General features: G+C 44.7%; 1 protein-coding gene across 3 annotated transcripts; it reads left to right on the top strand.

Annotated features, from left to right (window-relative positions):
- Positions 1–1,552: 1,552 nt before the first annotated feature.
- TBPL2 (TATA-box binding protein like 2) lies at positions 1,553–15,354 on the top strand. 3 transcript variants are annotated; one of them, XM_079958186.1, is made up of 7 exons: positions 1,553–2,041; positions 5,386–5,786; positions 7,559–7,646; positions 8,265–8,356; positions 11,398–11,565; positions 13,223–13,317; positions 14,990–15,354. In XM_079958186.1, the coding sequence occupies exons 1-7, from the start codon at positions 1,991–1,993 to the stop codon at positions 15,067–15,069; spliced, it is 975 nt and encodes a 324-aa protein (XP_079814312.1). In that variant the 5' UTR covers positions 1,553–1,990; the 3' UTR covers positions 15,070–15,354. The 3 variants fall into 3 exon arrangements, with proteins under 3 accessions (XP_079814312.1, XP_079814311.1, XP_079814313.1); XM_079958185.1 differs by lacking the exon at positions 1,553–2,041 and adding an exon at positions 3,103–4,205; XM_079958187.1 differs by lacking the exon at positions 1,553–2,041 and adding an exon at positions 3,103–4,282.
- The last annotated feature ends 359 nt before the right edge of the window (positions 15,355–15,713 follow it).

Below are 15,713 nucleotides of genomic sequence, written 5' to 3'. Positions count from 1 at the left end.
CCAAGACGTCTCTATTCACCCTGCACCGTGCTGAAAAGGAGACTCCACCTCTGCGCTTGGGTTCTGCTAACCTGACATGCCACATGTTTAATGCTTTGTGGGTGTCTTCCTACGCTCTTTTCCTTCTGTTGAAGTGCTCTGGGAGATGATCTTCCTGTCAGCATCGCCCTTGAGCCAGTGTCACCAACTGGACTCATGCACTTCAACCCCAACTGGGCTAGGCGAGCTGGGTAGCACTTCCAGAGACCACCAGGTCAAAGTGCTGTGGCCTCACAGCTTAGAGTTGTGAGCACTGGATTCACTTCCACAATACAGTCGTCGCACAGCAGAGTATAGCAGAGTCTGGCAGTGTATAAACAACTCGGAGAGCAGCTCTGTAGAATATCTCCTTTTATTCTATAACTATAATACAAAACTATATACAGAGCTAAATAGGTCTAAGCATAAATGAATGCTACACTGAGTGTCTGCAGCTGCTCTTAGCAGCAACCTTATCTCTACACACGATCTCTAACACTCAGTCTCTCTCTCTCTCTCTCTCTCCGACACACTAACTGACTGACTGACTTGGTGCTGGAGCTGAATAAGTAGAAAGCAGAACACTGCTCCTCCTCTCTGGAGAATCAGCAGGCTCGTCAGGAGATTCTTGGATATGGGAGGGGTGAAATCTCCTCACTTCCAACCGGTACCGCAGCTTTAGCTGGCTATCTGCTCTTCATCACCTTCAAAGATCTCCAGAGGAACAGAGGAAAACCAGGCAATCCGTACCATACACCCAAAGCACAGGGCTGGGAACTAGTTTGCGAAGGGTGCTGGGAATTGTAGCTCGGTGAGGGGTGTGAACTACAGCTCCCAGCACTTGAGGGGGAGCCATGTTCTTGAAATAATAATAATAATAATATATTTATTATTTATACCCCGCCCATCTGGCTGGGTTTCCCCAGCCACTATGGGCAGCTTCCAACGAAAGATTAAAATACAATAATTTATAAAATATTAAAAACTTTCCCTAAACAGGGCTGCCTGTTTCTGGTGTGGATGTGACCCAAGACAAAGCCTCTCCTTGTTCTCCAGGAGGCCACATCCAAAATAATCCTGCTGCTGAGATGCATGCTTTTTTTTGGATATTTTTTTATTTATACTTTTCGACTTCATACATTTCCCTGATTTTATACATTTCACTAATTTTAAAATCATTTTATCTGGAAATATTCAACCAACCATTTCCATTCTTTTATTTAAAAAAATGGTTATCTTGATTTCTTACTCTTCTGGCAAATTGCGCTATTTCTGCATATTCCATAAGTTTTGGTATCCATTCTTCCTTTGCTGGGACTTCTGCTTCTTTCCATTTTGGGGCAAGTAACTTTCTTGCTGCTGTAGTAGCGTACATGAACATGCATGTGCTGAGATGCATGCTTTTATACACAACCGCATTAGCAAATGCCCATGAACCAGCCTCTGAGCAGACACGGTTTTTCACAGACAAGCTACGGTACTTTCATGCCTGTTTTAACTATTTGGCGAAACACTGGAGGTTGTTGCAGTGATGTAAAGGGGCTCATTGAACTACAATTCCCAGGCTATGCTGGGGAAAGTTGCGCCTTTTGAAGCCAGTTTAATTTCGAAGCCTTTGTATGACTCAAGTGCTTGTTGCACACCGTCAAATGGAAGTCAGGTGTTATAGTGTGACCAGCACAGCTTTGCTTGGGTAAGCCTGTGAGATTCTCCTGTATATACCAACAGATCTAGAGAGCAGTCAGGAGAACTCTCCCAGTGAATAGCTTCTCAGGCTTTCTTAGACCACCTGATTCCCTTTTCTCCAATTAAGGGGGTTTCTTAATTCAACTCACCTGTAGTCATTTACTCCCAACACCACCAGTTGGAGAGATGTTCTCCAGGTTGCTACAGCAGTTTCCATCTTCTTTCTCCATCCATACTGTTACTGGAAACCGTTGACCTGCTCTCCTGTGGAATAGGGAAACCAAGCATGGATGAGGATTTATCCCTGGAAAACTACCTGGACCAGTGTACAGGCCAGGTAAAATGAAGGATGCTGGGGCTTAATCCATTCTGAAAGGGCAACTGTTTTTCCTGCTAGTATTGCCAGAGTCAAAGAATACCTGCAGGCCTTAGTAAAAGGCGGCTATCCGCTTTTTACTGTGGAACTAGCAATACTCCCAGTCACGCTATTGGAACAAGTTGAGCAAGTGTGTTGTTTCCACATTTATTTTGATGTGATTCTGGTCATATTATTTCTGTTCTGCTCCTATTGCTTAGCATTTAGGAACATAGGAATATACCTTATATTGATTCAGCCTATTGGTTCATGTGGCCCAGTAGGGAGCAGGGTTTAAAGCAGGAGTTTGTCCCAATCCCAGGTGGGATGTGTGAGGATACAAGAATTTTGGGACATAATATACAACAAACTTTAAAAGATCTTTAAATTCTCCTTTCAAAAAAAACCCAGAGGCTTTCTGTTAGGCATTATGTCCACTGAAATACAAAAAAACTTTAGAACAATCTTTATGTATGCAACCGTGGCGGCCAGAATTCTGGTAGCAAAAATTTGGAAAGGTGACTTAATTCCTACAAAGCTTGACTGGGAGGTGAAGATGATAGAATACCTGGAACTGGCGAAAATGGCTGGGAGAATAAGAGGAAACTCAAATCAGAAAGTGAGCAAAGAAATGGACAATATTGAAAGAATATTTAAAACAATACTGTGAAAATGCTAATCTCCTGACAGGGATAGATTGAATCTTGAATATTAAAGAGAATTGTAAATGTAAAAAAATGTTCCTGAGATGTAATAGATATAATAGGAAGTGCGTATAGGTTAAGAATATTTAGAAAGCACAATGGGGGATTCGGAAATCAAAAATATGTGTGATGTTAGGTGATGTGTAGCCAATTAATGTTGTCATTGTGGCATTGTTTTTTCTGTTTGTGTTGCATGTTTTGCAATTAATAATAATAATAATAATAAAGAGTTTGCCCCAGTCATCCATCAGGGATTGGACCTGGGATCTTTGGCATTAAAAGTATGTGCTGCACCACTGAGCTATGAACATGACTAAGTAAACTGGGCAAATCTAATTACCGTATTCCCAAATTGCAGATAGCGAGCTGAGGCTGAGTGTTAGTGGACGTTCTAAGAAGGGGAAGTGTGCCGGAATGTGTGGAATAGCGCTTGCTTTGACACAACACCATCTAACCTCCCCGCAATCAAATCGGAATAAATGCCCGGAATCTGAATAAATGCCCAGTAGCTGTGAGTGTTGAGGTTTGTGAGAAACGGCAGCTTTGAAGTGGACAATTAGTGAGTTGGCAAGAAGCCAAGTGATGCAAGAGTAAGTGAGGAAGTCTGCTTGGAGACAGGGAAGCCTAGCAACCATAGCTGTCAACTTTTTCCTTTCTTAAAGGGAAATCCTATTCGGAATAAGGGAATTTCCCTTTAAAAAGGGGAAACGTTGGCAGCTATGCTAGCAACAGGTGGTGATTGGGTAAACTTTTTCCCTTATAAGCAGCATGACACAGTAGTTTGGTGTTGGAGTTGTTGTAAACAAAAATTGCCCTTTTCCCTTATGGGGTATCCAAGAGCCCATATAGAGACCTTACGTAGGTTCCCTATTGGTAGGAGAAAATAACAGAGGCCAACCAGAGAATATTGAGAAGCAAAGTAGCTAGTAAGCCTGATCTTTATTGATCTGTTGCAACAGGGTGCTCCCCTCACCCGCAGGAGAGGAAGAGGAACCCAGAACAATGGTGCGCAAGGCCTTATAAAGACATTTGAAGTTGCCACCCTGTAGATCAAGACCACCCCCAGAAACATCATACATACATCACAGAAGGGGTGTAACCTAAGACCACCCCTCAGATACATCACACCTACATCACAGAAAAGGCGGTCTAAAACAGAAAATTTGAATGTTGTGTTTCTCCTGTCGTTGTTTATCTCCTGTCTGGCAGGTTACTTGACTGGATTGCCTGGGGAGCCTGACTATTCTTTTGTAATGATAAATACTTAGTTCCTGGGCCAGGTCACAGGCTCACACCCTATTCATATCTTAAATGTGCCCTTAAGACAGGATTTGTGAGGAAAGAGACAATGGGGAGGTTTCCCATTTTGACCTTGCAGAGAAATGATTTGCTCAGTTTGGGAATCAAAATGGTTCCAGGTCGGTCTTCCTGTGCTGATCTATGTACGTGCTTGGTTGGTACGCCTATGAACATTTAACATATACCTAAGACCTCCAAATTCCTATCACAGAGTTCAGTGGTTGGTGTGTAGAGTAAGAATCAAGTCTGTGCGTATAGTAACTTGTACAAAGCTGTGCTGTACTCTGTATATAATAAAAGCAAATACAAATCAAGTTACTGTTCAGCAAGTTATGTTCCTGAGTTGTCATCCTGGACTACACGGACTAAGCAGCCGGTAGCAGAGAGGTTTGGCTGAGATCCACCAACAGTGGGTTCTATACAGTAAACATGGCCCTATGAGGAAAAAGCCATGGCTTTGCTCGAATTGTGGTCCTCTGCTGGTGCAGAGAATTTTGAACGTATTATTTTGGAGGGATCTGGCATAGAGGAAAAGTTTCCCCTACTCCTAACACTAGACCCCATGGAACTCAAGTGAAACTGAATAGTGGGGAAATTCAGGACAGATCAAAGAAAATGGCAATTAAACTATGGAACTCATTGCCACAGGAGGCGGTGATGGACGCCAATCTAGATGGCCCTGAAAGAGAATTGGACCAATTTATAGCGAAGGGCGGGACGCGGGTGGCGCTGTGGGTTAAACCACAGAGCCTAGGACTTGCTGATCAGAAGGTCGGCAGTTCGCATCCCTGTGACGGGTTGAGCTCCCGTTGCTCGGTCCCTGCTCCTGCCAACCTAGCAGTTCGAAAGCACATCAAAGTGCAAGTAGATAAATAGCTACCGCTCCGGCAGGAAGGTAAACGGCGTTTCCGTGCGCTGCTCTGGTTCGCCAGAAGTGGCTTAGTCATGCTGGCCGCATGACCCGGAAGCTGTACGCTGGCTCCCTCGGCCAATAAAGCGAGATGAGCGCCGCAACCCCAGAGTCGGCCACAACTGGACCTAATGGTCAGGGGTCCCTTTACCCTTTACCTATAGCGAAGGGCTTTTGGCAACTGCTAGCCACAGTGGCTTGGCTCTGCCTCCACAGTTGGATTCAGCAATGCCTCTGAATCCCAGTTGCTGGAACCCACAGGAGGAGATGCTCTTGTGTTCGAATCCTGGTTTCCCCCAGGCAAGCCACTGTGAGAACAGCATGCTGAACTAGATGGGTCCAGCAGCCTCTTCTTATGTCCTATTAACGCAGAAGTGTGATGACTGTTTTTTCTCTCTCCCATGTTGTGATAGGATAACTTCCCACCACCCAGCCCGCATGTTTCTGCTCCCATGAGCCCCTTTGCGGCAGACTTGCCTCCTTCCTCCTACCAGGGAGCATCGTTTCATTCTCCACCCAATCCGACCCACAACTTCTCAATTGACCTCAGCTTCCTGCCTGACTATTTAAGCCCGGATAACAAATATGAGGGCCGTGCAATGGTATTGGGAGAGCAGCACGGCTCTCAGTCAGGATCGCAAGACAGTGGCATCTTCCTGAATGGCCTGTCCCGAGAGAGGGATGAAAACGTAACTCAACCATCACCCGATGCTTCTGGGATGCCCGATGCCTCTGGGACCTGTCTTCCCATGAACCCGATGACCCCTATGGCCTCCGCTTCAGAAGGTTCTTCTGGCATCGTCCCACAGTTGCAGTAGGTTCATTCCTGTTAGAGCGCCTTGAAGCTTGGGTGACTTAGACTGAAAGTCACTCTTGTTGTTTGTAGAGTTCAAAGGCTTTATTTATGCAGGAACTGTTTACGGGATGAGTGGAGATAGGAGAGAAATAGACATCTCGTCTGGAGAGAACAGCAAACAACAAATGGCTCAGCTTTTAAGGGGTGGAGTTAACTTAAACACAGAGGCTTACCAACAAGTTCTGGTTAGCTTTCTACACAAACAGTGCCCCTGGTGGGTTAAAGTTATATGAGTATTAAGTACAAAATCAATAAATTGAAATATGGTTCCTTTTATCCAGCAAATCATTATTATTTTTTTAATTGTTATTTTTCTATGTTTTTGGTTGTTCTTATTTTTATCTGCAAGCTGCCTTTTGTCCCCATCAGGGAAAAAGGGAGGGTATTAATACTACTACTACTACTGCTAGCCATTTTGGGGCGTTCTCCCTGAGCAAGTGGGAGCCCACCTCAAGGTTCTAAGCAATGGCAACACGTTCTCTTTGCTCATCTTTAACTCTCAGGTTCTATGTTTAAAACATGCGTTGGACGTGCTTTGAATGTACAGTGGTACCTCGGTTTACAAACTTAATCCGTTCAGGAAATCGGTTCTTAAACCAAAACCGTTCTTAAACTGAGGCGCGCTTTCCCTAATGAGGCCTCCTGCCGCCAGTTCCCCATCCACCATTCAGCTTCTGTTCTCACACTGAGGTAAAGTTCTCAAACCAAGACACTATTTCCGGTTTTGCAGAGTTTGTAAACCGAATTGTTCTTAAACCAGACTGTTCTTAAACTGAGGTACCACTGTATCGTGTGAATGTTCCCAAACTAGCAAGGTCAGATTTATGCAATCCCAACAGATGGTTGATTTCCTGAACCAATTCCATCTAGAAATAAGAAGAGGAGGAGGAGGAGGAGGGGGAATGGACATTCAATTTATGACTCAGTACTGAAAGGAATGGGACGCAGGTGGCGCTGTGGGTTAAAGCCTCAGCGCCTAGGACTTGCCGATCGAAAGGTTTAAAATTAGGTGTATGTAGCAGGTTTAAAATTAGGTGTATGTTAGAAGTACTGCAGTTCGTTTTAGACCACAGCGCCTAACATGAAGGAAGTGTCTTTCCACTTACTTGGTAGGCTGAGGTGATAAAAAAAGTGTTCCTCTCCTTAATCTGATTTTTAAAAGATAATGATTGCATTGGGCTCGCCAACTGAATTTAGGTGTGTGTATGTATGTATGTATGTAGGGACGCAGGTGGCGCTGTGGGTTAAAGCCTCAGCGCCTAGGGCTTGCCGATCGAAAGGTCGGCGGTTCGAATCCCTGCGGCGGGGTGCGCTCCCGCTGCTCGGTCCCAGCGCCTGCCAACCTAGCAGTTCGAAAGCACCTCCGGGTGCAAGTAGATAAATAGGGACCGCTTACCAGCGGGAAGGTAAACGGCGTTTCCGTGTGCGGCTCTGGCTCGCCAGAGCAGCGATGTCACGCTGGCCACGTGACCCGGAAGTGTCTCCGGACAGCGCTGGCCCCTGGCCTCTTAAGTGAGATGGGCGCACAACCCCAGAGTCTGTCAAGACTGGCCCGTACGGGCAGGGGTACCTTTACCTTTACCTTACTGAAAGGAATGGCACATTTGCTGTGATGCATCCCATGAACTTATCCACGCCACTTCTAAGCACTAAAGGCACCTTTGTCAATCTGTTGCATCCCCTCATAAATGAAATCTTAAATGTGCAATGTTTCTCCCTTGTTCTCCTAGGAATATAGTGGCCACTGTAAACTTGGCTTGTAAGCTGGACCTCAAGAACATAGCCCTTCAAGCTAGGAATGCAGAATTCAACCCAAAGGTAAGTCTGTTTGGTGCCATTCCTCTGAGAAATTGTTCCCCTTTGAGATTCTGGTTGGCCTCAGACTTGGTGGACTCTAGAGATGGAGGTGCTGGGGTAGCTCAGTCGGTAGAGCATGAGACTCTTAAGCTCAGGGTTATGAGTTTGAGCCCCACGTTGGGCAAAAGATTCCTGCATTGCATAAGGTTGGAGTACATGACCGTCGTGGTCTCATCCAATTCTACAATTCTAGAATGTTGAACTGTGACTTTGAGAGACCGCGGTTCGAATCCCCACCCAGCCATGAAGCTCATAGGGTGACCTTGAGCCAGTCACTATCTCTCAGCCTAGCCTACCTCACAGGTTTGTTGTGAGGATGAACTGGGGTGGAGGAGAACCTTGTACACAGCCTTGAACTCCTTGCTTAGAAAAGGTGCCATATAAATGTAATAATAGAAAGAGCTTGTGGAAAACAGGTCTTGTAGATTCCTCCATCTCAAGAGCCTCAGAAATGAGAAGGATGAGCATGCGCAGAGTGCACCTGTCGGGTCAAATCTCTGTATTTCATAAGATACTGCCAGAGGTACGTGTCTAAAACAGATTCACAAGGTGGTAATCTGGTTTTTTCCTGAATATTAGAGGTTTGCTGCTGTGATCATGAGAATTCGAGAACCAAGGACAACAGCCCTCATATTTAGTTCCGGCAAAATGGTCTGCACAGGAGCGAAAAGGTAAGACTTTACTATGAACCCAGAATAAACGAGGCACTGACATGGCGGGCAGGATTGAGGTTTCTGCAAATCTTAGCTTTCTTTCTCTCCTTCCTTTTAAAATACGTTTTTCCTAGCCATGTGACTCTGAAAATAATAATAATAATAATAATAATAATAATAATAATAATAATATGTTTATTTATACCCCGCCCTCCCCAGCCAAGGCCGGGCTCAGGGCGGCTAACAAGCAATAATAAAAACAAGTTGAATGAATACAACTTAAAAAAACAAGATTAAAATACAACATTAAAATATTGAAACATTAAAATATTAAAATGCAGCCTCATCACAGGAGGAGAAAGTAAAAAGGGAAAAGAAAGAGGGGGAGGGAATCTAATTGGCTCCAAGCCAAAGGCCAGGCGGAACAACTCTGTCTTACAGGCCCTGCAGAAAGAAATCAGAACCCGCAGGGCCCTGGTCTCATGAGGCAGAGTGTTCCACCAGGCCGGGGCCAGTGTTGAAAAGGCCCTGGCTCTGGTTGAAGCTAATCTAACTTCCTTAGGGCCCGGGACCTCTAGGGTGTTGCTATTTATGGACCTTGAGGTCCTCCATGGGGCAGACCGGGAGAGGCGGTCCTGTAGGTATGAGGGTCCTAGGCCGTGAAGGGCTTTAAAGGTCAAAACCAGCAACTTAAATCTGACCCTGTAATATAAGGGTTGGAAGTGTTGTGGGTGAGGCCGGGTTGCGATTAGTAGGATATACAACGGTTAGAGAGTGGGGCTTTTCAATGTCCACATAGTTCTCTGCCCCTCCCAAAGGATAGCAAAAAGCCTGTAATAAATGGTTGAAAGTCAGCACGTACAGATTGGTTTGATTTGAATAATGTTTACATTGCACATTTCAGAGAAGAAAATGGAGACATGATTGAAACACCCCAATTCTCAGGCCCCAGTTATAACTTTCCAAGCGTTCTGAACAAGTACCAAGAAATAGGGTCTGTCCTGACAGATAAATAAATAGGAACAACTGAAATAATGTGGGAAACATTTTGTTTGCTTGTAAGCAATTTTACCCCACAGTGTGCTTGAAAAAGGTTCCCAGAGTACCTTACAAATGTCACTAACAAGCCTGTCTCTGCCCTCAGGACTACAATATAAAGGAAATGAGCCAAAAGGAAAAGAGATTTATTGGGGGGGGGGATTATTGATATTGTGCAATTGGAAGCAGTAGGGTGAATAAAAATGGACCCTTCTTGAAACAAGAATTGTCCAGTCCAAAAATACGGTTCAAAAGCTTTACTAATAGAACTTGTTGCAAAACAGACTTGCAACAGTAATGTTACACCCAAATTATTGCATAGTATCATATGCTTCTCCACGCATAGGTTAAACATCTTAGAAACATGAAATTACTTCACATTTCTCTCCAGCTGCTTCCAGGGAGAGAGCAAAGACCAACTCACACAAAATGGAGATTTGCAACCCAATACCTTTCTCATGTGATCTAAGTTAACACTCCATGTGCAAGCTTGCAGAGAGACATTCTAAGTTGATTATCATCTCTTAGGCTCTCTGTTCCTCTTGCTTAGCTTCAATGGAATTTTCCAAAGTTGCAGCTGCAACAATAAATATACAGAGTTATTTTTCATTTTGATGTACAATTTAATAATAATAATAATAATAATAATAATAATAATAATAATAATTTATTATTTATACCCCACCCATCTGGCTGAGTTTCACCATCCACTCTGGGTGGCTCCCAATCGAGTGTTAAAAAAAATACAGCATTAAGTATTAAAAACTTCCCTAAACAGAGCTGCCTTCAGATGTCTTTTAAAAAGAAGATAGCTGCTTATTTCCTTCACATCTGGTGGGAGGGCGCTCTACAGGGCGGGTGCCACTACCGAGAAGGCCCTCTGTCTGGTTCCCTGTAACCTCACTTCTCGCAGTGAGGGAACCGCCAGAAGGCCCTCGGAGCTGGACATCAGTGTCTGGGCTGGACGATGGGGGTGGAGATGCTCCTTCCGGTATATTGGACCGAGGCCGTTTAGGGCTTTCAAGGTCAGCACCAACACTTTGAATTGTGCTCAGAAATGTGCTGGGAGCCAGTGTAGGTCTTTCAAGACCGGTGTTATGTGGTCTCGGCGGCCACTCCCAGTCACCAGTCTAGCTGCCGCATTCTGGATTAATTGCAGTTTCCAGGTCACCTTCAAAGGTAGCCCTACTTAATGGACAGCGGGGAGCAAACTCAGGCACTAGACTAGCTGGGATAGGAAATGGCTCAAGGAGAGAAGTCAAAAGTTGCAGCCTCTCAGCAGTCAATGGGGCGGCCCTGCTCCCTTGGTTCCCTCTGCAGCAACCTGATGGAAGGTGCGCTGTCCAATGATAGCTGTTGGAGGGGAAGCCTGATAGAGCTGGCTTCTCAGCCAAGCAGATGATGCTCCTGTTTGGCTTCTCTCCCTTCTGCTGTATCCTGATGGAACCATTGCCAAGCACAGACCAACCTATAGCCCTCCTCAAACCATAGCTGTCAAGCGTCCCTTATTTGGCGGGACAGTCCCTTTTCCCAGCGCCGTGTCCCGCTGCTGTCCCTTATTGATGATGTCCCTTAAATTTCCCGAGTTTCAAAGGAAGCAGCTCCTCTCCCTCCCTCCCTCCCGGCCAGGGAGGAGGGAGGCTCCAGCTGTATTGCTTGGCTGCGTTGCTCACCCAATAAGGAGTCTAAGAACGACTGGGGGGTGGAGCTTGCATGCCTTGTGCCGATCAAATCAGCCGCGTTGCCTAGGGACTTGCCTTTGCTCAGCGCTTCCCAGCGGAGAGGTGACGGTGGTTTTCCTTGCTGTATCCCCTTTGCCGGGTTGCTGCACTATGGGAACCACCACTTGAGGCTTCGTTTGGCTGCTGGTTGACTAAAATCCCTTATTTTGGCTGCTGATCCCTTATTTTCAAGGCCGCTGGTCCCTTATTTTCAAATCTGTAAGTTGACAGCTATGCCTCAAACCTTTGGTGGCTGGATTTCTGCCCCACCCCCCTTTTTGTGTGTGTGTGAACCTGCAGCGAAGAACAGTCGCGGCTGGCGGCCAGGAAGTACGCCCGTGTGGTGCAGAAGCTTGGGTTCCCTGCTAAGTTCCTGGATTTCAAAATACAGAACATGGTGGGCAGCTGCGATGTGAGATTTCCCATCCGGCTCGAAGGCCTGGTTCTCACGCATCAGCAGTTCAGTAGGTACGTCCATCCATGCCGCTGTTGGAAAGGAAAACAGAACATTTGCTCTTCCTGTTTTGGGGGATGTTATGTACTGAAGTTCTCACCCTGGGCCAGCAGGGGGATACTGTAGATAGTTATGCAAATGAGGGATCAAAAGTGACGTTCAGTGATTGGATAGTTTTAGAAAATTGTTACAGTTACATGGTACTGGAGCTCTATATAAGCAGGCTGACTGAACCCTTCAGTTCAGTTCTGTTCTGGCCTCTAAATAAACAAGAGCTGTTGAAGAATCGCTGTGTCGTCTGATATGTTCACCCACAACTTAACAGGGGAGATGCCTGAAATAGCTTGTGGGTGTGCAAACTGGGGAGCACTTTGCCCTCGGGGCAAGATCATGTTCTAGTCCTCTGCTGCTTTATAATAATAATAATAATAATAATAATAATAATAATAATAATAATTTATTATTTGTACCCCGCCCATCTGGCTGGGTTTCCCCAGCCACTCTGGGCGGCTTCCACAAAGGCCAAAAAATACACTAAGATGTCACACATTAAAAACTTCCCTGAACAGGGCTGTCAGGTGGTTGTTTATCTCTTTGACATCTAGTGGGAGGGCGTTCCACAGGGCGGGCCCCACCACCGAGAAGGCCCTCAGCCTGGTTCCCTGTAGCTTTGCTTCTCGCAATGAGGGAACCGCCAGAAGGCCCTCGGTGCTGGACCTCAGCATCCGGGCAGAACGATGGGGGTGGAGATGCTTCTTCAGGTATACTGGGCCGAGGCCGTTTAGGGCTTTAAAGGTCAATACCAAGACTTTGAATTGTGCTCAGAAACATACTGGGAGCCAATGTAGGTCTTTCAAGACTGGTGTTATATGATCTCAGCAGCTGCCCCCAGTCACCAGTCTAGCTGCTGCATTCTGGATTAGTTGTAGTTTCCAGGTCACCTTCAAAGGTAGCCCCACGTAGCCCCATTTACACTGCTTGTGAATGGAGGGCTTGCATCATTGTGGTGTGCAATGGATTTGGAGTACAGTGGTGCCTCGCAAGACGAAAAGAATCCGTTCCGCGAGTCTCTTCGTCTAGCGGTTTTTTCGTCTTGCGAAGCAAGCCCATTGACGGCTTAGCGGATTAGCGCTATTAGCGGTTTAGCGGCTTTTAGCGGCTTTTAGCGGCTTTTAGCGGCTTATTGGCTTAGCGGATAAGCGGATAAGCAGCTTAGCGGCTTAGAAAAAGGGGGGGGGGAGGAAAAAAACCCCGCAGGAACTCGCAAGACATTTTCGTCTTGCGAAGCAAGCCCATAGGAAATTCGTTTTGCGAAGCACCTCCAAAACGGAAAACTCTTTCGTCTAGCGAGTTTTCTGTCTTGCGAGGCATTCGTCTTGCGGGGCACCACTGTAAGCGGTCATATGAACATAGCCTGGTGCTGATATTGTATCCTCTCACATAATTCCACGATGATTCTTACTGGATTTGCTAACCAGGACTACCTGTGTCCCTCATGACCTTTTCAGAAGCTGCTTCCTGCCTTTTTCTTTCGAAGAGGGTAGACGCCCATTTGATATCTCACCTCCCCCTTTCTGATGCATTAAACCCCAAAGTCACATAAAACCCTTCCATTAGTCACATACAATGTCAAATGACTTTCTAACTTCATGCATTTTAATTCTTAAACAGCTATGAACCAGAACTGTTTCCTGGCCTCATTTATCGAATGGTCAAACCACGGATTGTATTGCTTATCTTTGTGTCTGGAAAAGTGGTATTAACTGGTAAGTAATGCACAAACTATTGACCTAGGAGTTTGCATGTGAAGGGGAAGAAAAGGCTATAGGCACAGTCTGTTGGAAACATCTCCAGTGCGAGCCCTGTTGAAATGTATGGGAGCTGTAAAACCGGACATCTTACATTTGTTCTACCAAAATTGCACCGTGTGACAATCGGTGAAATCCTATACCTATCTAATCAGAAGTCCCACTGAATTCAGCAGGGCTTATGCATAGGTTAGTCGTATTGGACTGCAGCCTAAGAACAGTTTCGTTTTATTACACCCAGATCAGTGTAGTGTGATTATCTCGGTTTACTGATGTGTGAAATGCGAAAAGCATTTTAAGCATCACTTCTGCCCTAAAACTATAAGGAAGAAAAGAATTTAAGGCCCTTTTCTGAAGCCTGCAAAAATATTAAAGGTAAAGGTAAAGGACCCCTGACAGTTAAGTCCAGTTGCAAACAACTCTGGGGTTGCGGCGCTCATCTCACTATACTGACCAAGGGAGCCGACATTTGTCTATTTATTGACCTATTTATCTACTTGCACTTTGATGTGCTTTCCAACTGCTAGGTTGGCAGGATCATGGACCGAGCAACGGGAGCTCACCCCATCGTGGGGATTCGAACCGCTGATCTTCCGATCGGCAAGCCCAAGACTCAGTGGTTTAGACCACAGCGCCACCCGCTGTGTCTAAATACATAATATTATGTATTTTACATAATATATATTATGTAATTTTATTTTATTATGTACAGTGGTACCTCAGGTTACATACGCTTCAGGTTACATATGCTTCAGGTTACACACTCCATTAACCCAGAAATAGTGCTTCAGGTTAAGAACTTTGCTTCAGGATAAGAACAGAAATCAGGCTCCGGCGGCGCAGCAGCAGCAGGAGGTCCCATTAGCTAAAGTGGTGCTTCAGGTTAAGAACAGTTTCAGTTTAAGAATGGACCTCCGGAACGAATTAAGTACTTAACCCGAGGTACCACTCTAATATTTTATTATATATTAAGTAAAATTATGCAATTTTACATAATATATAATATGTACATTGTTGTTGTTGTTTAGTCATTGAGTCATGTCCGACTCTTCGTGACCCCATGGACCAGAGCACGCCAGGCACCCTGGCGTACATTACAAGATACATAATGGTGATGGGATAAGTGTGTGTGTGTGTGTGTACACACACATGTGAGAAGCGGGAAACAGGATAGCTGTTTTAGGGGGAAAGTGAACAGTGTAAATTCTTAATAAAAAACTATTGATTTCTCATTGAAATGGATAGCTGGCAGGTTTAAGAAAAATGAACCCAATCGGAATGCTGTGGTGGCAACTAGGGAAAATTAATGTGAGATAGATTTGTCTCTGTTCAGGTCAGGTGCAAGCTAAGCTAGAAAACTGAGATGGTAATTAACATTATAAGCCAGGAACTGATAAGGAAGGTAGGTGTCATCTACTATGGTGGGCTTTTCAACCAGTCTAGTGGAGATGATCGAAAACCATCCCACTCTGATAATGGAGTTCAAAAGGGCTGCGCTATGGAAAATTTCCCCCCATTTCCCCCTTCAACTTTACTCTCCTGGCAGAGAACATTTTTAGGGCATTGCTCCTAACTTCATTTCATTTCTTATGAATGTTATTAATGCTCATTTCAAAACCATTTTTCCTAGGTGCCAAATACCGTTCTGAAATCTATGAAGCATTTGAAAACATCTATCCAATCCTGAAGGGCTTTAAGAAAGCTTCTTAATTTTTTTTCTGATAAATTGTATAGTTTAGGCGAGTTTTAGCATCAAGTACAAAATTCTCAAACACACAAATTGACTGTTGACAGTCAAATACCTCTAATCCTCTGTTACAGTTTGACACTGTCAGTCTGTTTCATCGTATTCTTCTTGTTGTGAATTCCTTACAGAAAAAAAGGCTATGAACTTTGAACAGTGTGAAATGTGATAAAAGAGATATGAAATACAAAAACTACTTCTGTAAGAATGCTTTAGGGAACAGGTTAGCATCTTGGAATACTGTTGAAATCGAAATGTTCCCCATTTTTTAATTGTGTTTTTGTCTAAAATAAAGAGAAATCACACTATTAAAGTACTGGGTTGTTGTTGTTTTTAATTATTCGTTAAACAATATGTAGTCTAGCCACATTGGCTGAAGATGCATGTTAGTCTTAGAAGAGACCCATTCAACTGGCCTGGTTCTAGCGCATCAGTTCAGTAGGCCGTCTTTTTCTTTGGTGATCACTCATAGCTGAGTATGTTTGTCTTCCATGAACATAGTCTTAAATATGTCTGTCCGCACCTCTGTTGTAAGGAAAGAGGCAGGGAAAGAGAAAAAGGAGCATTTACTCCTGTAAAGGAGAAGCAGAGGTGTGTGTCATTAGCATAT

The sequence above is a fragment of the Podarcis cretensis genome (assembly GCF_951804945.1).
Source record: "Podarcis cretensis genome assembly, chromosome: 1".
In the NCBI taxonomy this organism is placed as follows: domain Eukaryota; kingdom Metazoa; phylum Chordata; class Lepidosauria; order Squamata; family Lacertidae; genus Podarcis; species Podarcis cretensis.
This window is presented reverse-complemented; position numbering and strand designations above follow the sequence as displayed.